Here is a 27,469-nt window from a genome sequence, read left to right as displayed (position 1 = left end):
GCAAAAAAAAAAAAAAAAGTTTGCTCATCTTTAAGATCCACATCGTTCCAGGTGTCTGGACTAGTGGATAGCCAAGATCTGGATCACCTGTTTTCTACCAGGGTCGCACTGGATGGAATCCAAACATTATCTGCATCTTATATATATTTGAAGCAATCAGAGTAGAGGGTAAGCAACTTGTTTAACATAGAAATTCTTTTTTTTTTTTTTTTTTTTTTTTTGCCGCTGTCTCCCGCGTTTGCGAGGTAGCGCAAGGAAACAGACGAAAGAAATGGCCCAACCCACCCCCATACACATATATATACATACGTCCACACACGCAAATATACATACCTACACAGCTTTCCATGGTTTACCCCAGACGCTTCACATGCCCTGATTCAATCCACTGACAGCACGTCAACCCCGGTATACCACATCGATCCAATTCACTCTATTCCTTGCCCTCCTTTCACCCTCCTGCATGTTCAGGCCCCGATCACACAAAATCTTTTTCACTCCATCTTTCCGCCTCCAATTTGGTCTCCCACTTCTCCTCGTTCCCTCCACCTCCGACACATATATCCTTTTGGTCAATCTTTCCTCACTCATTCTCTCCATGTGCCCAAACCATTTCAAAACACCCTCTTCTGCTCTCTCAACCACGCTCTTTTTATTTCCACACATCTCTCTTACCCTTACGTTACTTACTCGATCAAACCACCTCACACCACACATTGTCCTCAAACATCTCATTTCCAGCACATCCATCCTCCTGCGCACAACTCTATCCATAGCCCATGCCTCGCAACCATACAACATTGTTGGAACCACTATTCCTTCAAACATACCCATTTTTGCTTTCCGAGATAATGTTCTCGACTTCCACACATTCTTCAAGGCTCCCAGGATTTTCGCCCCCTCCCCCACCCTATGATCCACTTCCGCTTCCATGGTTCCATCCGCTGCCAGATCCACTCCCAGATATCTAAAACACTTTACTTCCTCCAGTTTTTATCCATTCAAACTTACCTCCCAATTGACTTGACCCTCAACCCTACTGTACCTAATAACCTTTCACATTTACTCTTAACTTTCTTCTTTCACACACTTTACCAAACTCAGTCACCAGCTTCTGCAGTTTCTCACATGAATCAGCCACCAGCGCTGTATCATCAGCGAACAACAACTGACTCACTTTCCAAGCTCTATCATCCCCAACAGACTTCATACTTGCCCCTTTTTCCAAAACTCTTGCATTCACCTCCCTAACAACCCCATCCATAAACAAATTATACAACCATGGAGACATCACACACCCCTGCCGCAAACCTACATTCACTGAGAACCAATCACTTTCCTCTCTTCCTACACATACACATGCCTGACATCCTCGATAAAAACTTTTCACTGCTTCTAACAACTTGCCTCCCACACCATATATTCTTAATACCTTTCACAGAGCATCTCTATCAACTCTATCATATGCCTTCTCCAGATCCATAAATGCTACATACAAATCCATTTGCTTTTCTAAGTATTTCTCACATACATTCTTCAAAGCAAACACCTGATCCACACATCCTCTACCACTTCTGAAACCACACTGCTCTTCCCCAATCTGATGCTCTGTGCATGCCTTCACCCTCTCAATCAATACCCTCCCATATAATTTACCAGGAATACTCAACAAACTTATACCTCTGTAATTTGAGCACTCACTCTTATCCCCTTTGCCTTTGCACAATGGCACTATGCACGCATATATAAAGTATTCTGTGTACTCCATCTGCTGTATGGCATTTTATAGAATTTCCAGAACTTGATCATATGCTGTACTATAAGAATTTTGTAATATGAATGTACAATGACTGAATTGCTGTGGATACAACTTTTGGTTTTGCAGGTGATCTAGAAGTGGATAAAATTAACAATGTTTCTGTATCGGACCTCATATTGAAGTATGGCAGCCAGCACCAGGTGATTTCTGGTAAAAAGGTCCTCCATGGTGGCATTCACATTGCTGGAGACATCCTTGCTGCAACAGTAAATGGGCTTGACTTCGTGGAACTCAATCGGACTCTAGTCAGGGTAGACCAGAATGCCATCATCGAGGCTGCTGTGGTAACTATTTCAGGTGTTTTAGTACTGAACTGACCCAATTTTACCCATGCAAGTTAAACCTGGAAGCAGGTTTGTCCTTAATACTGATGCAACATATAATCGGATTTTGTGGACATGCGTAGGTTATTGGGCACTGTTACACCATGATTAGGTTGTTTTGTAAGTGGTATAATCAGTACCTTATAAAAAGGTTAGTATGCATGATAATTACACAAGTATTCATTAATTGGCCCTCTGAGATATAGCTTTAAGAAGTACTAAACATTATTAAAAGGGAAAATGGGTTAAGTATATGAAAAGGGACTTTCTGTAGACAAAAGTTAATATCTGGCAAACAAAACCTATTTGCACAGGATGGCCTGGAGTTCTATATTCATGGGGTCTGTCTCCTGAACTTCCTATGTCATTGAGTAGCCTTTTAAACCTTTGTAAACTGCTGGCATTTAGTCACCTTTGTTATTTTATTTCAACCATCCTAATAGTAAACCAGCTCCACATAACATCCTTTGTAAACTTTTTGCCAAGCTTTCTGTTATTGCCTTGATGTTGCATGTGTGATTTGTTCATTGTCAGTATCAAGCTAATTTAGAAACCTGATTGCAATTATCAAAATCCCCCTTCTCTGTCCATACCTCCATGACATACAGGTTTGCAGTCCTGAGCTTCATATTGTAGTTCGATCATCTTTCTTTTTCTTTATCAGATATTTGTGCTTCTTGATGCAGTGACCAGATATAAAAGGCATAATGTTCTTTAGGTATGATATATATCTTGTGAATAATTTACTGAACTAGTCCTTAATCATATACATACCTGAATGTGATAATTACCTTTGCTAGCAAATGTTTTGCCCCTTTCACAATTCTTATTAGTATCATTTGAGACTACAATGGTCCTTAAGTCTCTCTTACACACAGACTTGTTATTTTCAATTAGGTAATAATTCCACTGAAACCTTTCACCCTGTCCCATCCTGTCTTGCACATACATGAATTTTATCTTATCATCCATGTCCAAGTTGCAAGTTTGTATACGTCACCGTGCAGGCTTATTCACTCACCATCTTTGCGTGTTTCTCTTGTGACTCGTAATATCATATGCAAACATGTTTAGGCAAGATTCCAGTCCATCAGGCTAATCTTTTACATATGGTATGCAAAGAACAGCAGCAGACCCAAGACAGCCCTATAACATGCCACTTGTGATCCCAGCCCACTCCAAAGATGTGCCACTTAATTGTATCTTTTGATCCCTTCCACCAAGGTAATTTTCTATCCAGTGAAGGAGCCCATCTATTATTCCTGCTTGTTTGTCTTTATTAATTCAGATTGAGTACAGTGTTGGAGGCTTTCTGGCCAGGATCACATTCTACCTATCACTATTGTTGAACTTGGTTGGAGTTCACTTTTTTTATGGGTCTAGTAGGTTGGTTGTTACGCATGAATTCCTTTCCCTAAAATAGCATTGAATCTGTTAAAGCTTTATCTTTGCGAGTCATCTTTCTTTTGCTTTAATTACCTTTTCCAGTCTTTCACATTCAAGCTTGTTATCGAGACCAACCTGTAGTCAAGATTTTCTAACCTTTATAAGATACAGGAACAACATTTGTCCCCTTCAACATCTTTGGAACTACCCATTCCTCACATAGCCTACTGACCAGTTTTTCAAGTTGGCAAGCAAGTGTATCTGCATATTCCTTGAGCATGTAGGGGTAGACTTCATGAGAACCATAGACCTTGTACGAGTCAAGCTATTGTAATTGCCTTCTAATATTATTTCTGTACTTGCTAAAACTTCATCCTCCTCCCTCCTTGATAATGCTGATGCATTAGTGTCCACCACAGTGAAAACACTGGTATTTATCATTCCACTCCTCACAAGCATGCTAATTATCCTCGAGTATCTTTCACCCATGGTCCATCGCTCATTTAGTTGCACTTTAAACATTTTGCCTCGGTGAACTTCAGTAAAAGTTTTATTCTTCCTTTATCTACAATGCTTTCTTCAAAATTGCTAGCCTGCTTGTCCCTCCTTACTTAACAGTGTTTATTCTTTGCTTGCCAGTGCAATAAGCTCATGTAGGTTTACATCAAGGCCCTAGTATTTTAACTTTAGATTATTTGTATTAGACTTAACTTTATTAAAATCACTTTGTACTGCAGGCATTTAAAGACAATGTGACATGCCTTTCGAGTGTGGATGTTAAAGGCACAGTCAACAAGTATGACTTATCGGAGCTTGGTCACAACGTGTCTAAGATTAAAGATACAATAAGTGAAAACTACCACAGGATAGACAACCTACTCAGCCAGTTTGGTTACATTAATGAAGAAAACTATGAAAGTGCTAAAGGTAAGAAAAAAAAGGTGGCATATGAATACATGAAATACTTTTGAATGGGAGCATAAGTAGACTCTTTAGGGATAATTGTCAGAAATGTGATGTAACAAGTTAAATCTCCTTTATCTTTTCAACCTTTTGATATTTGCATGATGTATTTCATGAATAAGGGAACAGAACAAACAGGAAAAAATTATTGCAGGGATGTATGCAGAATTGTCATTTTTGGAGAGAATCGCATTCCCAAGAGATACTGCAGTGTTTGGTAAACTCTGGGTGGGTCACGTTGCTGCTGAGGGAGAAGGGCAGTTTTTAAAGATTACCAGCTGCCCAGTCCCTCCATGCATCTGCAATTCTGAGTGTCACTACTATAAGGTATGTACTTCAAAATTTAGTGCTTAATCTCTTATTGTCCCATACCAAAGACTGCACAATCATTATTACATGGTAGGGTAAGTGTGTGCGGATTTGAATGCAAATTATACTACAAATCTTTGTAGCTTGTATTCAGATGATGTGTTGTAGCTGCTATAGGTTGTCTGTTTCAGTAGATTTTCAACTTCAAAGTGTTGTCAGCATTTTTAAGTTATCAAAAACACTGGAAATGTGAAAATTAGCAGGGGTTACTTTTGTAGTAAGTTTTCAGTTTGTACACCCTCTAAAAAATGTTTCTGTACCCTTGGCTACAGTATGCCCCTGTAACGATCACTGATGTGGTTGGTATCCCTGTCTCTCATTATGTGTTTGTGACAGTAATATGATGTATTCTGCAGCCATGTATATTTAACAGTTAATAAACGGCAATACATAGTGTTAGAGAGGCATTTGGACGATTTTTGCAGGGAAAAAATGCAATTGAGTGGGAGATGTATAAAAGAAAGAGACAGGAGGTCAAGAGAAAGGTGCAAGAGGTGAAAAAAAGGGCAAATGAGAGTTGGGGTGAGAGAGTATCATTAAATTTTAGGGAGAATAAAAAGATGTTCTGGAAGGAGGTAAATAAAGTGCGTAAGACAAGGGAGCAAATGGGAACTTCAGTGAAGGGCGCAAATGGGGAGGTGATAACAAGTAGTGGTGATGTGAGAAGGAGATGGAGTGAGTATTTTGAAGGTTTGCTGAATGTGTTTGATGATAGAGTGGCAGATATAGGGTGTTTTGGTCGAGGTGGTGTGCAAAGTGAGAGGGTTAGGGAAAATGATTTGGTAAACAGAGAAGAGGTAGTGAAAGCTTTGCGGAAGATGAAAGCCGGCAAGGCAGCAGGTTTGGATGGTATTGCAGTGGAATTTATTAAAAAAGGGGGTGACTGTATTGTTGACTGGTTGGTAAGGTTATTTAATGTATGTATGACTCATGGTGAGGTGCCTGAGGATTGGCGGAATGCGTGCATAGTGCCATTGTACAAAGGCAAAGGGGATAAGAGTGAGTGCTCAAATTACAGAGGTATAAGTTTGTTGAGTATTCCTGGTAAATTATATGGGAGGGTATTGATTGAGAGGGTGAAGGCATGTACAGAGCATCAGATTGGGGAAGAGCAGTGTGGTTTCAGAAGTGGTAGAGGATGTGTGGATCAGGTGTTTGCTTTGAAGAATGTATGTGAGAAATACTTAGAAAAGCAAATGGATTTGTATGTAGCATTTATGGATCTGGAGAAGGCATATGATAGAGTTGACAGAGATGCTCTGTGGAAGGTATTAAGAATATATGGTGTGGGAGGAAAGTTGTTAGAAGCAGTGAAAAGCTTTTATCGAGGATGTAAGGCATGTGTACGTGTAGGAAGAGAGGAAAGTGATTGGTTCTCAGTGAATGTAGGTTTGCGGCAGGGGTGTGTGATGTCTCCATGGTTGTTTAATTTGTTTATGGATGGGGTTGTTAGGGAGGTAAATGCAAGAGTTTTGGAAAGAGGGGCAAGTATGAAGTCTGTTGGGGATGAGAGAGCTTGGGAAGTGAGTCAGTTGTTGTTCGCTGATGATACAGCGCTGGTGGCTGATTCATGTGAGAAACTGCAGAAGCTGGTGACTGAGTTTGGTAAAGTGTGTGGAAGAAGAAAGTTAAGAGTAAATGTGAATAAGAGCAAGGTTATTAGGTACAGTAGGGTTGAGGGTCAAGTCAATTGGGAGGAGTTTGAATGGAGAAAAACTGGAGGAAGTGAAGTGTTTTAGATATCTGGGAGTGGATCTGGCAGCGGATGGAACCATGGAAGCGGAAGTGGATCATAGGGTGGGGGAGGGGGCGAAAATTCTGGGGGCCTTGAAGAATGTGTGGAAGTCGAGAACATTATCTCGGAAAGCAAAAATGGGTATGTTTGAAGGAATAGTGGTTCCAACAATGTTGTATGGTTGCAAGGCGTGGGCTATGGATAGAGTTGTGCGCAGGAGGATGGATGTGCTGGAAATGAGATGTTTGAGGACAATGTGTGGTGTGAGGTGGTTTGATCGAGTGAGTAACGTAAGGGTAAGAGAGATGTGTGGAAATAAAAAGAGCGTGGTTGAGAGAGCAGAAGAGGGTGTTTTGAAGTGGTTTGGGCACATGGAGAGAATGAGTGAGGAAAGATTGACCAAGAGGATATATGTGTCGGAGGTGGAGGGAACGAGGAGAAGAGGGAGACCAAATTGGAGGTGGAAAGATGGAGTGAAAAAGATTTTGTGTGATCGGGGCCTGAACATGCAGGAGGGTGAAAGGAGGGCAAGGAATAGAGTGAATTGGAGCGATGTGGTATACCGGGGTTGACGTGCTGTCAGTGGATTGAATCAAGGCATGTGAAGCGTCTGGGGTAAACCATGGAAAGCTGTGTAGGTATGTATATTTGCGTGTGTGGACGTATGTATATACATGTGTATGGGGGGGGGTTGGGCCTTTTCTTTCGTCTTTTTCCTTGCGCTACCTCGCAAACGCAGGAGACAGCGACAAAGTATAATAAAAAAAAAAAAAACATAGTGTTAGTATGACAGTCTCTAAATGGCATAGCACTCCCTCTTTTATATAATGATCGAACCTGCAATTTGTATTGTGTGCATGGCGGCCAAGGAATTGGGGTGCCATTTAGGGATTTCTTACATTATGAGATGCAATGACAAACCCTCATTATACAAAGGATATAGTGGACAGTATATAAATGATCTTTAATATAAGACCACATGCACAAAACATGAAGTAGGAAATGAGTTATGAAACTAGGTATATTTCTTTATGCTAAACCTAAGATAAGTAGGTCCTCAGGGTGTGATTGGTAGGGAGATTCATGTGACAGTTAATTCTCATTTACCACAGGAAGTTCGTTGTCAAATATGGTGTATCAGATATGTTGAAAACTGAACTGGTTCAACCTGCAGAGTTGAACTTCGGAGCAGAAGTTAAATTGTGTCCTAGCAGTAGGGGATTCCTGTGCTAACTATTGATAGAATTGAAAAAGATATAAGGAAACAGAGGAAAGAAATGGCCCAACCCACCCCCATACACATGTATATACATACACGTCCACACACGCAAATGTATTTTTTTTTTTTTTTTTTTTTTTTTTGCTTTGTCGCTGTTTCCCGCGTTTGCGAGGTAGCGCAAGGAAACAGACGAAAGAAATGGCCCAACCCCCCCCCCCCATACACATGTATATACATACGTCCACACACGCAAATATGCATACCTACACAGCTGTCCATGGTTTACCCCAGACGCTTCACATGCCTTGATTCAATCCACTGACAGCACATCAACCCCGGTATACCACATCGCTCCAATTCACTCTACTCCTTGCCCTCCTTTCACCCTCCTGCATGTTCAGGCCCCGATCACACAAAATCTTTTTCACTCCATCTTTCCACCTCCAATTTGGTCTCCCTCTTCTCCTCGTTCCCTCCACCTCCGACACATATATCCTCTTGGTCAATCTTTCCTCACTCATTCTCTCCATGTGCCCAAACCATTTCAAAACACCCTCTTCTGCTCTCTCAACCACGCTCTTTTTATTTCCACACATCTCTCTTACCCTTATGTTACTTACTCGATCAAACCACCTCACACCACACATTGTCCTCAAACATCTCATTTCCAGCACATCCATCCTCCTGCGCACAACTCTATCCATAGCCCACGCCTCGCAACCATACAACATTGTTGGAACCACTATTCCTTCAAACATACCCATTTTTGCTTTCCGAGATAATGTTCTCGACTTCCACACATTCTTCAAGGCTCCCAGAATTTTCGCCCCCTCCCCCACCCTGTGATCCACTTCCGCTTCCATGGTTCCATCCGCTGCCAGATCCACTCCCAGATATCTAAAACACTTCACTTCCTCCAGTTTTTCTCCATTCAAACTCCTCTCCCAATTGACTTGACCCTCAACCCTACTGTACCTAATAACCTTGCTCTTATTCACATTTACTCTTAACTTTCTTCTTCCACACACTTTACCAAACTCAGTCACCAGCTTCTGCAGTTTCTCACATGAATCAGCCACCATCGCTGTATCATCAGCGAACAACAACTGACTCACTTCCCAAGCTCTCTCATCCCCAACAGACTTCATACTTGCCCCTTTTTCCAAAACTCTTGCATTCATCTCCCTAACAACCCCATCCATAAACAAATTATACAACCATGGAGACATCACACACCCCTGCCGCAAACCTACATTCACTGAGAACCAATCACTTTCCTCTCTTCCTACACGTACACATGCCTTACATCCTCGATAAAAACTTTTCACTGCTTCTAACAACTTGCCTCCCACACCATATATTCTTAATACCTTCCACAGAGCATCTCTATCAACTCTATCATATGCCTTCTCCAGATCCATAAATGCTACATACAAATCCATTTGCTTTTCTAAGTATTTCTCACATACATTCTTCAAAGCAAACACCTGATCCACACATCCTCTACCACTTCTGAAACCACACTGCTCTTCCCCAATCTGATGCTCTGTACATGCCTTCACCCTCTCAATCAATACCCTCCCATATAATTTACCAGGAATACTCAACAAACTTATACCTCTGTAATTTGAGCACTCACTCTTATCCCCTTTGCCTTTGTACAATGGCACTATGCACGCATTCCGCCAATCCTCAGGCACCTCACCATGAGTCATACATACATTAAATAATCTTACCAACCAGTCAACAATACAGTCACCCCCTTTTTTAATAAATTCCACTGCAATACCATCCAAACCTGCTGCCTTGCCGGCTTTCATCTTCCGCAAAGCTTTTACTACCTCTTCTCTGTTTACCAAATCATTTTCCCTAACCCTCTCACTTTGCACACCACCTCGACCAAAACACCCTATATCTGCCAATCTATCATCAAACACATTCAACAAACCTTCAAAATACTCACTCCATCTCCTTCTCACATCACCACTACTTGTTATCACCTCCCCATTTGCGCCCTTCACTGAAGTTCCCATTTGCTCCCTTGTCTTACGCACTTTATTTACCTCCTTCCAGAACATTTTTTTTTTTTTTTTTTTTTTCATACTTTGTCGCCGTCTCCCGCGTTTGCGAGGTAGCGCAAGGAAACAGACGAAAGAAATGGCCCAACCCCCCCCCCCATACACATGTATATACATATGTCCACACACGCAAATATACATACCTACACAGCTTTCCATGGTTTACCCCAGACGCTTCACATGCCTTGATTCAATCCACTGACAGCACGTCAACCCCAGTATACCACATCGCTCCAATTCACTCTATTCCTTGCCCTCCTTTCACCCTCCTGCATGTTCAGGCCCCGATCACACAAAATCTTTTTCACTCCATCTTTCCACCTCCAATTTGGTCTCCCTCTTCTCCTTGCTCCCTCCACCTCCGATACATATATCCTCTTGGTCAATCTTTCCTCACTCATCCTCTCCATGTGCCCAAACCACTTCAAAACACCCTCTTCTGCTCTCTCAACCACGCTCTTTTTATTTCCACACATCTCTCTTACCCTTACGTTACTCACTCGATCAAACCACCTCACACCACACATTGTCCTCAAACATCTCATTTCCAGCACATCCATCCTCCTGCGCACAACACTATCCATAGCCCACGCCTCGCAACCATACAACATTGTTGGAACCACTATTCCTTCAAACATACCCATTTTTGCTTTCCGAGATAATGTTCTCGACTTCCACACATTCTCCAAGGCCCCCAGAATTTTCGCCCCCTCCCCCACCCTATGATCCACTTCCGCTTCCATGGTTCCATCCGCTGCCAGATCCACTCCCAGATATCTAAAACACTAAACTTCCTCCAGTTTTTCTCCATTCAAACTCACCTCCCAATTGACTTGACCCTCAACCCTACTGTACCTAATAACCTTGCTCTTATTCACATTTACTCTTAACTTTCTTCTTCCACACACTTTACCAAACTCAGTCACCAGCTTCTGCAGTTTCTCACATGAATCAGCCACCAGCGCTGTATCATCAGCGAACAACAACTGACTCACTTCCCAAGCTCTCTCATCCCCAACAGACTTCATACTTGCCCCTCTTTCCAAAACTCTTGCATTTCAATTGTTGAAATATAATAAAAACTTGTTCATTTGTTCATCACACCATAATGTTCAAGTAAGATGTATATAAAACCTATAGTTCTATAATTTGCCCAACTAAATAGTTGCAGTAGAGTTCTAGAGAAGTTTACTGTAAAGGACAGCGAGGGCAGAATCTCTATTAGAAACGTGACAGTTGTGCTTGAACCTCCCATCCCCCCCAAATTGCTATTATGCTTAACATATCCTTACCAACAGCTTTATGCTTGCACAGACAAAGTCCCAGTGAAGCTCATTTAGGACAGGCGCATTTGTATTTGATTGAAGAGCTGCTGCTCTGCACTGCATACTAAATTTGCTGTACTTTTCCATTTTCAATTGACTAATGTAAGACCAAGCCATACTAGTAAGTCTTGATTCTTCCCATCCTCATATGAATTCAAAGGTGTGCTTTTTTGGTAGAGGTCTCTTTTCTTCATGGGGAAATGTTATAAGAACTGGGAAAAATTCCTAATTATACTAATCTTTATAGTACATCTTTCCTTGTGGGGACCATAGTCATATTTGTATAAGTTGCCTATTCCTGCTGTAATTTAAATGGAAAGATGCTTTTAGCTGGGTATGTAAAGATGATTGACACCACAATTTACTACTGGAAGGACCAAGAAAGTGTAGTGACCCAGTGTCTCTTCAGTTACCCTACTGACAGCTACTTGACTTTGTGGCAGGTCATGCCAGGTGACCTAAATGGACTAGCTAATTTTCAGAGAAATGAACTTTGTGGCCCAACCTACATTTGCACCTGGAGTATCTACTCAATGACACCCATACTCTGCGTTCAGTGATGGCTGGTCAACAGCTGCTGCTGAAATCCAGTTTAGCGGGTGCTGTTATAGTGTGTTATTTCAGCATTGTTCAATATGTCTAGATGGGATGATAAGGGAGGTAAATGCAAGTCTTTGAGAGAGGGGTGAATATGCAGCCTGTGGGGATGAAAGGGCCTGGGAAGCAAGTGTGTTTAATGATGATACAGTACTGGTAGCAGATTCAAGTGAGAAACTGCAGAAGTTGGTGACTTTAGTTTGGAAAATTGTGAAAGGAGAAAGCTGAGTGAATGTTAATAAAAGTAATCCCTACTAGTATGGCATCATAACATAAACCATACTAGTTTGGTTGGGGTCCTTTATAGGTTAAATGAAAATGTAATGCAAATTTGATATGCAGTGCAGACCAGCAGGTCTTCAGACAGCAAGTGTATGTGCAACCATAGTTTGGACCATAAAGCTCATTTCTCTGGGAATTGGTAGGTTAGGTGAGGTCACATGCCTTGACCTGCCACCTAGTCAAGTTGCTGTTAGAAAGGTGCCCTGCTGTACGCCCCACATCATTTAGTGGCTAATTAGCACGTCTTTGGTGCACTAATTATAATATGAAAGTTGAACTGTTAGCATTGAGAATAGTTCTCTCTCAATAATCAATTGGTGGTGACAGAGAAGGGACAAAGAGTTGGCAAAATTCAACAAACTTGATAGGCAAATTTAGTGCACCAACTTTAAGTGTGTGTACAGCAATAAATATAGACAGTTTGCTCATTTTCCTTTTTCTATGTAACTTTTCTTGCCACATTCCTTGGTACCACCCAAAATTTCCATGGCTAGGCTACTTAAGAGATAAAAGTGTATTAAAGGGATACTGGAAAATATTTTTCAGCAGATTTTGGTTGCAATGAATATACTAGGTAAGGGGAAAACAGGATTGAAAATACTGCCAGTGTCTCTCCTGTGTCATACAAGGCAACTACTAATTATAAATGAATAGTAAAGATGTAAATTTCAGAATGAACATTTGCTGCTCTCATTGTTTTTCTTGTACTATATCTTTCATTATTATGGTACTACAATTTGATGTAAATTTCAGGTTGATGACACTTGGTTCATGTTGGTGGCTAATGACTATGATCCTGAAGACTTGGTTGACCCATACACTGTAACATCAAAGGTCTTTGCCTGGAACAGTTTCTCAGAATCAGTAAGGTTAAGTGTTTTTGTTAGTAAGTATAATTGAAGGTCAGGTACCTGAGGACTGGTGGAATGCTTGTTCAGTGCAATTGTATAAATGCAAGGGGAATAGAGAATATTTGAACTAGAGTAGAGGAAGTTTGTTTAGGATACCTGGAAAGTTGTATGAGAATTGTGATAGATAGAGGGTAGCACGCACAGAGCATCAGATTGTGGAGGAACAAAGTGGCCTCAGAAGTGTGAGACGCTGTTTCGATCAGGTGCTTGCTTTGAAGAATCTTTGATATACTTAAAGAAAACACTTTGTGTGTGGAATTTATAGATCAGGAGAAAATATATGATGTGGTTGACATGCTTTGTGTATGCTCTGAATGTATGGTGTTGGAGGAAAGCTACAAAAACTAGCTTAGATTTTCTATCAAATGAGTAAGGCATGTGTGTTAAGTGACAGAGAAGGTGGAGTGGTTCCAGGTGAAGGTAGCTGTCATATGTAATGCACCAGAACCACTGCATTATATATTGAACCAGGGCATGTGAAGTGTCTGGGGTAAACCATGGAAAGTTTTGTGGGGCTTGGATGTGCAAAGGGAGCTGTAGTTTCGGTGCATTACACATGACAGCTAGCAGACTGAATGTGAACGAATGTGGCCTTTGTTGTCTTTTCCTAGCGATACCTCGTGCATGCGCAGGGGAAGGAGGTGTTGTTTCATGAGTGGCGGGGTGGCAATGGGAATGGATGATGGCAGCAAGTATGAATATGTACATGTGTATGTATGTATATGTCTTTGTATGTATATGTATGTTAATGTGCTGAGAGGTGCAACTGGAGGGATGTCTGATCATTATCTTGTGGAGGCTAAGGTGAAGATTAGTATGGGTTTTCAGAAAAGAGGAGTGAATGTTGGGGTGAAGAAGGTGGTGAGAGTAAGTGAGCTTGGGAAGGAGACCTGTGTGGGGAAGTACCAGGAGAGACTGTGTACAGAATGGAAAAAGGTGAGAACAATGGAAGTAAGGGGAGTGGGGGAGGAATGGGATGTATTTAGGGAATCAGTGATGGACTGCGCAAAAGATGCTTGTGGCATGAGAAGAGTGGGAGGTGGGCTGTTTAGAAAGGGTAGTGAGTGGTGGGATGAAGAAGTAAGAGTATTAGTGAAAGAGAAGAGAGAGGCATTTGGACGATTTTTGCAGGGAAAAAATGCAATTGAGTGGGAGAAGTATAAAAGAAAGAGACAGGAGGTCAAGAGAAAGGTGCAAGAGGTGAAAAAAAGGGCAAATGAGAGTTGGGGTGAGAGACTATCAGTAAATTTTAGGGAGAATAAAAAGATGTTCTGGAAGGAGGTAAATAGGGTGCGTAAGACAAGGGAGCAAATGGGAACTTCAGTGAAGGGCGTAAATGGGGAGGTGATAACAAGTAGTGGTGATGTGAGAAGGAGATGGAATGAGTATTTTGAAGGTTTGTTGAATGTGTCTGATGACAGAGTGGCAGATATAGGGTGTTTTGGTCGAGGTGGTGTGCAAAGTGAGAGGGTTAGGGAAAATGATTTGGTAAACAGAGAAGAGGTAGTAAAAGCTTTGCGGAAGATGAAAGCCGGCAAGGCAGCAGGTTTGGATGGTATTGCAGTGGAATTTATTAAAAAAGGGGGTGACTGTATTGTTGACTGGTTGGTAAGGTTATTTAATGTATGTATGACTCATGGTGAGGTGCCTGAGGATTGGCGGAATGCGTGCATAGTGCCATTGTACAAAGGCAAAGGGGATAAGAGTGAGTGCTCAAATTACAGAGGTATAAGTTTGTTGAGTATTCCTGGTAAATTATATGGGAGGGTATTGATTGAGAGGGTGAAGGCATGTACAGAGCATCAGATTGGGGAAGAGCAGTGCGGTTTCAGAAGTGGTAGAGGATGTGTGGATCAGGTGTTTGCTTTGAAGAATGTATGTGAGAAATACTTAGAAAAGCAAATGGATTTGTATGTAGCATTTATGGATCTGGAGAAGGCATATGATAGAGTTGATAGAGATGCTCTGTGGAAGGTATTAAGAATATATGGTGTGGGAGGCAAGTTGTTAGAAGCAGTGAAAAGTTTTTATCGAGGATGTAAGGCATGTGTACGTGTAGGAAGAGAGGAAAGTGATTGGTTCTCAGTGAATGTAGGTTTGCGGCAGGGGTGTGTGATGTCTCCATGGTTGTTTAATTTGTTTATGGATGGGGTTGTTAGGGAGGTAAATGCAAGAGTCCTGGAAAGAGGGGCAAGTATGAAGTCTGTTGGGGATGAGAGAGCTTGGGAAGTGAGTCAGTTGTTGTTCGCTGATGATACAGCGCTGGTGGGTGATTCATGTGAGAAACTGCAGAAGCTGGTGACTGAGTTTGGTAAAGTGTGTGGAAGAAGAAAGTTAAGAGTAAATGTGAATAAGAGCAAGGTTATTAGGTACAGTAGGGTTGAGGGTCAAGTCAATTGGGAGGTGAGTTTGAATGGAGAAAAACTGGAGGAAGTGAAGTGTTTTAGATATCTGGGAGTGGATCTGTCAGCGTATGGAACCATGGAAGCGGAAGTGGATCATAGGGTGGGGGAGGGGGCGAAAATTTTGGGAGCCTTGAAAAATGTGTGGAAGTCGAGAACATTATCTCGGAAAGCAAAAATGGGTATGTTTGAAGGAATAGTGGTTCCAACAATGTTGTATGGTTGCGAGGCGTGGGCTATGGATAGAGTTGTGCGCAGGAGGATGGATGTGCTGGAAATGAGATGTTTGAGGACAATGTGTGGTGTGAGGTGGTTTGATCGAGTAAGTAACGTAAGGGTAAGAGAGATGTGTGGAAATAAAAAGAGCGTGGTTGAGAGAGCAGAAGAGGGTGTTTTGAAATGGTTTGGGCACATGGAGAGAATGAGTGAGGAAAGATTGACCAAGAGGATATATGTGTCGGAGGTGGAGGGAACGAGGAGAAGAGGGAGACCAAATTGGAGGTGGAAAGATGGAGTGAAAAAGATTTTGTGTGATCGGGGCCTGAACATGCAGGAGGGTGAAAGGAGGGCAAGGAATAGAGTGAATTGGAGCGATGTGGTATACAGGGGTTGACGTGCTGTCAGTGGATGAATCAAGGCATGTGAAGCGTCTGGGGTAAACCATGGAAAGCTGTGTAGGTATGTATATTTGCGTGTGTGGACGTGTGTATGTACATGTGTATGGGGGGGGGGGGGTTGGGCCATTTCTTTCGTCTGTTTCCTTGCGCTACCTCGCAAACGCGGGAGACAGCGACAAAGTATAAAAAAAAAAAAAAAAAAAAAATGTATATGTGCGTGTGTGGGCATTTATGTATATGCATGTGTATATGGGTGGGTTAGGCCATTCTTTTGTCTGTTTCCTTGCACTACCTCGCTAACGCGGGAGACAGAGAGAAAGTTTAATAAATATATAAAATATTTATTTCTTTTTATCGTACTTTGTTGCCGTCTCCCGCATTAGCAAGGTCGCACAAGGAAACAGATGAGGAAGTCCAAACCACCCTCATATACATGTAATACATGAACGCCCATACACACACATATACATACATGTACATTTCAACATATACATACACAGACATATACATATGTACATATTCATATGCACTCCCTTCATCCATTCCCGTCACCACCCTGTCATTCATGGCATGGTTTAGAAACATGATTTAGAATGAGAGGAAAGAATGACTGAGAGGGTACAAGTTGGAAATGGAGGGAGGAAGAGCGAGAACAAGGACAAGTTGAAAGGATGGAGCGAGATGTAAGAGATGGACATGCAGTCAACAGGCTGGATCAGGGCATGTGAAGCTGTTAGGAGAAACTGTGAAAAGATGGGGGGCTTAACTGTGAATAAGGACATGTAGTTTCTGTGCATTATGCATGAGAGTTAGTGTATGTGAGCAAATGGGGCCATTTTTCCTCTGCTCCTGGTGCTGCCTCAGAGTGTGGAGAAATTGTGTACATAAACGATATATATTTTTTCATATTGTGTATGTCATTTATGCATACTCTTCTTCACAGTTTACTGTAGTGGCAGAATATGTGGCAGACCACACCACCACTGGGATGTTCATGACATCCAACCTTCCAGTCAAGGAAAGTTTCTTTACGTTAGCTCAGCTTAAGGTTGCAGACCATCCCCACTTTGAAGACAATGTAAAGTACACAGCAGGAGTCTTGGTAAGTTCTTTTTCTTTGTTCCCGGGAGTGTTATGGCATACAAATGAAATTCTGAAGTCACAGTCACCAATTTATTTTCATGTGGTAATGAATAACTAAAGCATATTTTAACATAATTCACGACAAAGGATATTGAATTCTTTGCACTTGCCTCTTATTTGGAACAAGTATGCCTTTATACTAGTTAAATTGAACAATCAGACTGTAAATTACTTTTAATTCTAAGGTGTCAGTATGACAAACGAGAAAAATCCTGAAGAAAGCCTTTGCAACTAGTCTCGTATTGCTTTCCTTGTATGGGAATCTGTTGAGCCATCAGTGACACGATACCAGTCTCTTGCCATAATGAATGACCACTTAACCCTACTGAGAGGAGAGCAGAGGTAGAATTCAATTTGATATCAACTGCACCCAGGGTAAAAGCAATTTATGCTGTGATTGTACATAGTTTCTTTACTAAAGTTAAGCAAAATCCTCCGTGGATATGGTATTGTCTTGTACTTAGAAAGTCTGTAAACTTGTCATGATGACAGTTACCTGTAGTTTACCTACATAATATTCTGCAAATAGTTTGTGTGGGAAAACAAGGGTACATAAAATTGCAATCATGGTGCAAATATAGTATCTTGTGTAGGCCTTTGCTCCTGATTAGAAAACCTTCCCTTGAGACATGTAGGAATTGCTTAGCCTTTTTGGCCTCAAAAGCTCTCAGCTGGGCAGAGATTTTCATAAAAAAAAAGCTTGTTACAAAAAGTACTTCAGTTTTGTTCAAGAAGGTTGGTTCCATTTATAATTTTTTTTTTTTTATATATATTATTATTTTGATTTGTCGCTGTCTCCAGCATTTGTGAGGTAGTGCAAGGAAGCAGACGAAAGAAATGGCCCAACCCACCCCCATACACATGTATATACACACACGTCCACACACGCAAATATACATACCTATACATCTCAATGTACACATATATATACACACACAGACACATACATATATACCATGCACACAATTCACACTGTCTGCCTTTATTCATTCCCATCGCCACCTCGCCACACATGAAATACCATCCCCTCCCCCCTCATGTGTGCGGGGTAGCGCTAGGAAAAGACAACAAAGGCCTCATTCGTTCACACTCAGTCTCTAGCTGTCATGAAATAATGCCCAAAACCACAGCTCCCTTTCCACATCCAGGCCCCACACAGCTTTCCATGGTTTACCCCAGACGCTTCACATGCCCTGATTCAATCCACTGACAGCACGTCAACCCCGGTATACCACATCGATCCAATTCACTCTATTCCTTGCCCGCCTTTCACCCTCCTGCATGTTCAGGCCCCGATCACTCAAAATCTTTTTCACTCCATCTTTCCACCTCCAATTTGGTCTCCCACTTCTCCTCGTTCCCTCCACCTCCGACACATATATCCTCTTGGTCAATCTTTCCTCACTCATTCTCTCCATGTGCCCAAACCATTTCAAAACACCCTCTTCTGCTCTCTCAACCATGCACTTTTTATTTCCACACATCTCTCTTACCCTTACATTACTTACTCGATCAAACCACCTCACACCACACATTGTCCTCAAACATCTCATTTCCAGCACATCCACCCTCCTGCGCACAACTCTATCCATAGCCCACGCCTCGCAACCATACAACATTGTTGGAACCACCATTCCTTCAAACATACCCATTTTTGCTTTCCGAAATAATGTTCTCGACTTCCACACATTCTTCAAGGCTCCCAGGATTTTCGCCCCCTCCCCCACCCTATGATTCACTTCTGCTTCCATGGTTCCATCCGCTGCCAGATCCACTCCCAGATATCTAAAACACTTTACTTCCTCCATTTTTTCTCCATTCATACTTACCTCCCAATTGACTTGACCCTCAACCCTACTGTACCTAATAACCTTGCTCTTATTCACATTTACTCTTAACTTTCTTCTTTCACACACTTTACCAAACTCAGTACATGTATAAATAGCATATATGGGATGGCCTTCGTTAAGATCTGTTGCCCATGCCATCTCTGCCAACATGAAAATTTTTATTATTATTATTATTATTATACTTTGTCGCTGTCTCCCGCATTTGCGAGGTAGCGCAAGGAAACAGATGAAAGAAATGGCCCAACCCCCCCATACACATGTATATACATACGTCCACACACGCAAATATACATACCTACACAGCTTTCCATGGTTTACCCCAGACGCTTCACATGCCTTGATTCAATCCACTGACAGCACGTCAACCCCGGTATACCACATCGCTCCAATTCACTCTATTCCTTGCCCTCCTTTCACCCTCCTGCATGTTCAGGCCCCGATCACACAAAATCTTTTTCACTCCATCTTTCCACCTCCAATTTGGTCTCCCTCTTCTCCTTGTTCCCTCCACCTCCGACACATATATCCTCCTGGTCAATCTTTCCTCACTCATTCTCTCCATGTGCCCAAACCACTTCAAAACACCCTCTTCTGCTCTCTCAACCACGCTCTTTTTATTTCCACACATCTCTCTTACCCTTACGTTACTCACTCGATCAAACCACCTCACACCACACATTGTCCTCAAACATCTCATTTCCAGCACCTCCATCCTCCTGCGCACAAATCTATCCATAGCCCATGCCTCGCAACCATACAACATTGTTGGAACCACTATTCCTTCAAACATACCCATTTTTGCTTTCCGAGATAATGTTCTCGACTTTCACACATTCTTCAAGGCTCCCAGAATTTTCGCCCCCTCCCCCACCCTATGATCCACTTCCGCTTCCATGGTTCCATCCGCTGCCAGATCCACTCCCAGATATCTAAAACACTTTACTTCTTCCAGTTTTTCTCCATTCAAACTCACCTCCCAATTGACTTGACCCTCAACCCTACTGTACCTAATAACCTTGCTCTTATTCACATTTACTCTTAACTTTCTTCTTCCACACACTTTACCAAACTCAGTCACCAGCTTCTGCAGTTTCTCACATGAATCAGCCACCAGCGCTGTATCATCAGCGAACAACAACTGACTCACTTCCAAAGCTCTCTCATCCCCAACAGACTTCATACTTGCCCCTCTTTCCAAAACTCTTGCATTTACCTCCCTAACAACCCCATCCATAAACAAATTAAACAACCATGGAGACATCACACACCCCTGCCGCAAACCTACATTCACTGAGAACCAATCACTTTCCTCTCTTCCTACACGTACACATGCCTTACATCCTCGATAAAAACTTTTCACTGCTTCTAACAACTTGCCTCCCACACCATATATTCTTAATACCTTCCACAGAGCATCTCTATCAACTCTATCATATGCCTTCTCCAGATCCATAAATGCTACATACAAATCCATTTGCTTTTCTAAGTATTTCTCACATACATTCTTCAAAGCAAACACCTGATCCACACATCCTCTACCACTTCTGAAACCACACTGCTCTTCCCCAATCTGATGCTTTGTACATGCCTTCACCCTCTCAATCAATACCCTCCCATATAATTTACCAGGAATACTCAACAAACTTATACCTCTGTAATTTGAGCACTCACTCTTATCCCCTTTGCCTTTGTACAATGGCACTATGCACGCATTCCGCCAATCCTCAGGCACCTCACCATGAGTCATACATACATTAAATAACCTTACCAACCAGTCAACAATACAGTCACCCCCTTTTTTAATAAATTCCACTGCAATACCATCCAAACCTGCTGCCTTGCCGGCTTTCATCTTCCGCAAAGCTTTCACAACCTCTTCTCTGTTTACCAAATCATTTTCCCTAACCCTCTCACTTTGCACACCACCTCGACCAAAACACCCTATATCTGCCACTCTATCATCAAACACATTCAACAAACCTTCAAAATACTCACTCCATCTCCTTCTCACATCACCACTATTTGTACTATGTACAAATATATAGTTGTGTTACTGGAGTGATAGTTTTCATACATGGTGTTTTGACAAGAAAATAGTGAAATTGGAGAAAAATGTAGCTTAGACATTGAAGCTTATTGATACAGTGGTTAAATTGATGAGAACTGCTATTGACGTTTGTGTAAATAAATTATACATTTCCTTTTTCCATAGCCAGAGGTTGAACCATTATGTGACATTCATTTTTTCATTCATTTCAAGCTAGAAGTTTCAGTTTTCTAAATTGTTTCTTACATTTTTCATATGTATATATGTGTGTGTGTGTGTGTATATGTGCGTATGTATGTGTATGTGTATATGTATATATTTTTTTTTTTTTTATTATACTTTGTCGCTGTCTCCCGCGTTTGCGAGGTAGCGCAAGGAAACAGACGAAAGAAATGGCCCAACCCCCCCCATACACATGTATATACATACGTCCACACACGCAAATATACATACCTACACAGCTTTCCATAGCTTACCCCAGACGCTTCACATGCCTTGATTCAATCCACTGACAGCACGTCAACCCCGGTATACCACATCGCTCCAATTCACTCTATTCCTTGCCCTCCTTTCACCCTCCTGCATGTTCAGGCCCCGATCACACAAAATCTTTTTCACTCCATCTTTCCACCTCCAATTTGGTCTCCCTCTTCTCCTTGTTCCCTCCACCTCCGACACATATATCCTCTTGGTCAATCTTTCCTCACTCATCCTCTCCATGTGCCCAAACCACTTCAAAACACCCTCTTCTGCTCTCTCAACCACGCTCTTTTTATTTCCACACATCTCTCTTACCCTTACGTTACTCACTCGATCAAACCACCTCACACCACACATTGTCCTCAAACATCTCATTTCCAGCACATCCATCCTCCTGCGCACAACTCTATCCATAGCCCACGCCTCGCAACCATACAACATTGTTGGAACCACTATTCCTTCAAACATACCCATTTTTGCTTTCCGAGATAATGTTCTCGACTTCCACACATTCTTCAAGGCCCCCAGAATTTTCGCCCCCTCCCCCACCCTATGATCCACTTCCGCTTCCATGGTTCCATCCGCTGCCAGATCCACTCCCAGATATCTAAAACACTTCACTTCCTCCAGTTTTTCACCATTCAAACTCACCTCCCAATTGACTTGACCCTCAACCCTACTGTACTTAATAACCTTGCTCTTATTCACATGTACTCTTAACTTTCTTCTTCCACACACTTTACCAAACTCAGTCACCAGCTTCTGCAGTTTCTCACATGAATCACCCACCAGCGCTGTATCATCAGCGAACAACAACTGACTCACTTCCCAAGCTCTCTCATCCCCAACAGACTTCATACTTGCCCCTCTTTCCAAAACTCTTGCATTTACCTCCCTAACAACCCCATCCATAAACAAATTAAACAACCATGGAGACATCACACACCCCTGCCGCAAACCTACATTCACTGAGAACCAATCACCCTCCTCTCCTCCTACACGCACACATGCCCCACATCCTCGATAAAAACCCCTCACTGCCCCTAACAACTTTCCTCCCACTCCATATATTCTTAATACCTTCCACAGAGCATCTCTATCAACTCTATCATATCCCTCTCCAGATCCACAAATGCTACATACAAATCCACCTGCTCCTCTAAGTACTTCTCACATACATTCTTCAAAGCAAACACCTGATCCACACATCCTCTACCACTTCCGAAACCACACTGCTCTTCCCCAATCTGATGCTCCGTACATGCCTTCACCCTCTCAATCAACACCCTCCCATACAATTTACCAGGAACACTCAACAAACTTATACCTCTGTAATTTGAGCACTCACTCCCATCCCCTTTGCCTCCGTACAACGGATAGGGGTGAAAGAATACTTCCCACGTATTCCTCGCGTGTCGTAGAAAGCGACTAGAGGGGACGGGAGCGGGGGGGCCAGAAATCCTCCCCTCCTTGTATTAACTTTCTAAAATGGGAAACAGAAGGAGTCACGCGGGGAGTGCTCATCCTCCTCGAAGGCTCAGAGTGGGGTGCCTAAATGTGTGTGGATGTAACCAAGATGTGAAAAAAGGAGAGATAGGTAGTATGTTTGAGGAAAGGAACCTGGATGTTTTGGCTCTGAGTGAAACGAAGCTCAAGGGTAAAGGAGAGGAGTGGTTTGGGAATGTCTGGGGAGTAAAGTCAGGGGTTAGTGAGAGGACAAGAGCAAGGGAAGGAGTAGCAATACTCCTGAAACAGGAGTTGTGGGAGTATGTGATAGAATGTAAGAAAGTAAATTCTCGATTAATATGGGTAAAACTGAAAGTTGATGGAGAGAGGTGGGTGATTATTGGTGCATATGCACCTGGGCATGAGAAGAAAGATCATGAGAGGCAAGTGTTTTGGGAGCAGCTGAATGAGTGTGTTAGTGGTTTTGATGCACGAGACCGGGTTATAGTGATGGGTGATTTGAATGCAAAGGTGAGTAATGTGGCAGTTGAGGGAATAATTGGTATACATGGGGTGTTCAGTGTTGTAAATGGAAATGGTGAAGAGCTTGTAGATTTATGTGCTGAAAAAGGACTGATGATTGGGAATACCTGGTTTAAAAAGCGAGATATACATAAGTATACTTATGTAAGTAGGAGAGATGGCCAGAGAGCGTTATTGGATTACGTGTTAATTGACAGGCGTACGAAAGAGAGACTTTTGGATGTTAATGTGCTGAGAGGTGCAACTGGAGGGATGTCTGATCATTATCTTGTGGAGGCTAAGGTGAAGATTTGTATGGGTTTCCAGAAAAGAAGAGTGAATGTTGGGGTGAAGAGGGTGGTGAGAGTAAGTGAGCTTGGGAAGGAGACCTGTGTGAGGAAGTACCAGGAGAGACTGAGTACAGAATGGAAAAAGGTGAGAACAATGGAAGTAAGGGGAGTGGGGGAGGAATGGGATGTATTTAGGGAATCAGTGATGGATTGTGCAAAAGATGCTTGTGGCATGAGAAGAGTGGGAGGTGGGTTGATTAGAAAGGGTAGTGAGTGGTGGGATGAAGAAGTAAGAGTATTAGTGAAAGAGAAGAGAGAGGCATTTGGACGATTTTTGCTGGGAAAAAATGCAATTGAGTGGGAGATGTATAAAAGAAAGAGACAGGAGGTCAAGAGAAAGGTGCAAGAGGTGAAAAAAAGGGCAAATGAGAGTTGGGGTGAGAGAGTATCATTAAATTTTAGGGAGAATAAAAAGATGTTCTGGAAGGAGGTAAATAAAGTGCGTAAGACAAGGGAGCAAATGGGAACTTCAGTGAAGGGCGCAAATGGGGAGGTGATAACATGAAAATATACATAAATATATACCACCAAAGAGGGTGGTGTACACTGCCACCCTCTTGACTACCACTATCCCACACAACTTACCAGTCACACTCTACAAATTTGTATATTTGTAGTTTACCTTTATACAGTGGGATTGTACAGGCATTCTACCAATCCTCAGGCCCCCTGCTCCCTCCCCTTTCAGATGCCTTCTACAAAACACGGGGAATACATGGGAAGTAACCTTGTATGCTCTCACGCGGAGAATGCTCATCCTCCGTGAAGGCTCAGATTGGGGTGTCTTAAATGTATAATGCACCAAAACCACAGCTCCCTTTCCACATCCAGGCCCCACGAAACTCCATGGTTTACCCCAGACGCTTCACATGCCCTGGTTCAATCCATTGACAGCACGGTGACCCTGGAATACCAAGTCGTTCCACCAATGCCATCCTCCATCAAGCCACCTTACAACACATTGTCCTCAAACATTTCATTTCCAATACATCCACCCTCCTCCACACAACTCAACCTATAGCCCATGCCTCGCAACCATATAACATTGTTGGAACCACTTTTCCTTCAAACATACCCATTTTTCCTTTGAGATGCCATCCTCCAGCACTTCCTCATATGGCCCTCTCCCTCCCTCTCATTCCTTTAACAAGGTCCCCACCCTCCACCAGTGCCACCCTCCCTCCCTCCTTCACCAAGGTGACCACCCTCCACCATCGCTTCACTCCACAAGGGATATGCTTCCAGATTTAGGGCCACACTGGTATTTTGACACCAGGATCTTATTGAAGTTTGATACACACAAATCTCCGCCATCTTAGGTCGGGATGGTTCAGTGGGTGGAGACTGAACGATGTCGGTGATAATGTTGGAGACAGACAGTAGGGGTAATGATGGTAGTGGTGAAGGTCACCAGGGGATTCTCTGATGGGGTTAATTCCAGAACAAAAGTGGAAACATGGCCGAGCATTACACAGCAGATAAATGCTGCTTTTCCCTGCTTTTCAAGAACTGTGGAACAACAGGTTCAGAAGAGGTATCACAACATTATATCCTCAGGAAAGAATAAGATTGCTACTCATAAGAGGCTCTTCTGTAAAACAGGTAAGTAACTTATGAAACTATACCCATTTTGTAAGTGGCTAACAGATAACACTTTCCAGAGTGGAGGCCCAGTAGGTCACTCTTTATGGAGCAAAAATGGAAATAAGACAGTTTCATAGTCTCAGTGTGAAATAGGCTAGGCATAGCTAAGTTTTATGAAAAAGACTGGCATAGGCTAGGCTAAGTTATTGCCATACAATGCCTGTGAATTTGTCTTAATCGCTGTATGTATTTTTACAGGTGGTGGTCCACTACATGATAAGCCTCTGCTTGATCCTCTGTCATATGCAGTAGCAGGTATTCTTGGTGCTGATAGCCCAAGCATCACAAGAATTTCAGCTACAATTCTGTGACTAATGATTCCTGTGAGGATACCAGTAGTTTAGCAATTTGTATATATTTTCTTTGTTCACCAGAGGTAACCATTTGTGGTGCTGAAATTTGTATGTACTTATAATTTTTTCCCATATGACTTGGCTTAAGTCAAGAGGGCTTTTTATAGTATTATAGAAAAGTATTAAAGTTTAGTAAATCAAATGAGGTTACAATTTAGTTCATATTACAGCCAAAGTTTTAAACTTACGTTTTACAGTTAACTTGATTCATTTCTCTCCCACAGGACGTGCACCATGATGATACCTCCCCCTCAGTCCTCGCATGAAACCCTGCCTTCAGGTTCAATGCTGATGCATAGGCCTACGTCTACAGACTTGGGACAATCTATCAAAAAAAAGATAGACCTAAAAATTAGAGAACTGCAAAACAAAAGTGCAATCTACTTGCAGTTAAAATTCCTAACCAACAATTTGTCTATTATTTCTTTGAAACAACTTTTTAACACCTCTCAGATTCGCTTATAGTTTGCTGATACTCGTCTCCAAATCATAGTGTGTGGACAAGTTAATGTATTTCTTTACTGGAAGTAAATGTTTGATTTCCCAGGTAGAAATGATTTATAACAATCCACAGATTGTTGTGACAAAGGTATGATATGGTTATGAAACATCTCTGGAGTTTGTGTGGTGTCTTGTATCAAATAAGGAATGTATACCATATAATGGTCATTATTTGTTTATTATACTTAGTTGCTGTCTCCCGCATTAGTGAGGTAGCGCAAGGAAAAAGACGAATGAATGGCCCAACCCACCCACACAGACATACATAAATGCCCACACATGCACACATACATACCTATACATTTCAACGTATACATACACAGACATATACATATATACACATGTACATATTCATACTTGCTGCCTTCATCCATTTTTGTCGCCACCCTGCCACACATGAAATAGCACCCCGCGATCTCCCCAAGCGGTAGCACTAGGAAAAGACAACATATGCCACATTCGTTCACACTCGGTCTCTAGCTGTCATGTGTAATGCACCAAAACCACAGCTCCCTTTTCACATCCAGGCCCCACAAAACTTTCCATGGTTTACCCCAGACACTTCACATGCCCTGGTTCAATCCATTGACAGCACATCGACCCCAGTATACCACATCATTCCAATTCACTATTTCTTGCACGCCTTTCATCCTCCTGTATGATCAGGCCCAAATCGCTCAAAATCTTTTTCACTTCATCCTTCCACCTCCAATTTGGTCTCCCACTTCTTGTTCCCTCCACCAATGACACACATATCCTCTTTGCCAATTTTTCCTCGCTCTTTCTCTCCATAACTACTAAAGAATTCGACACCTTAAAACCCATCCAAAAAAATACCCCCCCCCAAAAAAAAAAAAAAAAAAATTATAACAAAAATCACCAATCCCTCAAACCTACTGAATGTAATAACCTTGCTTTTATTCACATTTACTCTGCTTTCTTCTTTCACACACTTTACGAAGCTCGGTCACCAACTTCTGCAGTTTCTCACCCGAATCAGCAACCAGCCCTGTATCATCAGCAAACGACAACTGACTTGCTCCCCAAGCCCTCTCGTCCACAACAGACTGCATAATTGCCCCTCTCCAGAACTCTTCCATTCTCCTC

The 27,469-nt window shown here is 42.1% G+C and overlaps 1 protein-coding gene across 3 annotated transcripts; it reads left to right on the top strand.

The window, feature by feature from the left end:
* On the top strand, positions 1–26,415 carry LOC139756790 (uncharacterized). 3 transcript variants are annotated; one of them, XM_071676582.1, is made up of 9 exons: positions 3–168; positions 1,886–2,103; positions 4,266–4,455; positions 4,646–4,818; positions 12,850–12,960; positions 16,970–17,128; positions 25,306–25,466; positions 25,707–25,831; positions 26,086–26,415. In XM_071676582.1, exons 4-7 carry the CDS (start codon positions 4,648–4,650, stop codon positions 25,429–25,431), a joined length of 567 nt encoding a protein of 188 aa, XP_071532683.1. In that variant the 5' UTR covers positions 3–168; positions 1,886–2,103; positions 4,266–4,455; positions 4,646–4,647; the 3' UTR covers positions 25,432–25,466; positions 25,707–25,831; positions 26,086–26,415. The 3 variants fall into 3 exon arrangements, with proteins under 3 accessions (XP_071532685.1, XP_071532684.1, XP_071532683.1); XM_071676584.1 differs by lacking the exon at positions 25,306–25,466 and having other exon boundaries at positions 1–168; XM_071676583.1 differs by having other exon boundaries at positions 1–168; positions 25,306–25,831.
* Positions 26,416–27,469: the final 1,054 nt, after the last annotated feature.

This window comes from Panulirus ornatus, chromosome 23 (assembly GCF_036320965.1).
Source record: "Panulirus ornatus isolate Po-2019 chromosome 23, ASM3632096v1, whole genome shotgun sequence".
Classification (NCBI taxonomy): domain Eukaryota; kingdom Metazoa; phylum Arthropoda; class Malacostraca; order Decapoda; family Palinuridae; genus Panulirus; species Panulirus ornatus.
This window is presented reverse-complemented; position numbering and strand designations above follow the sequence as displayed.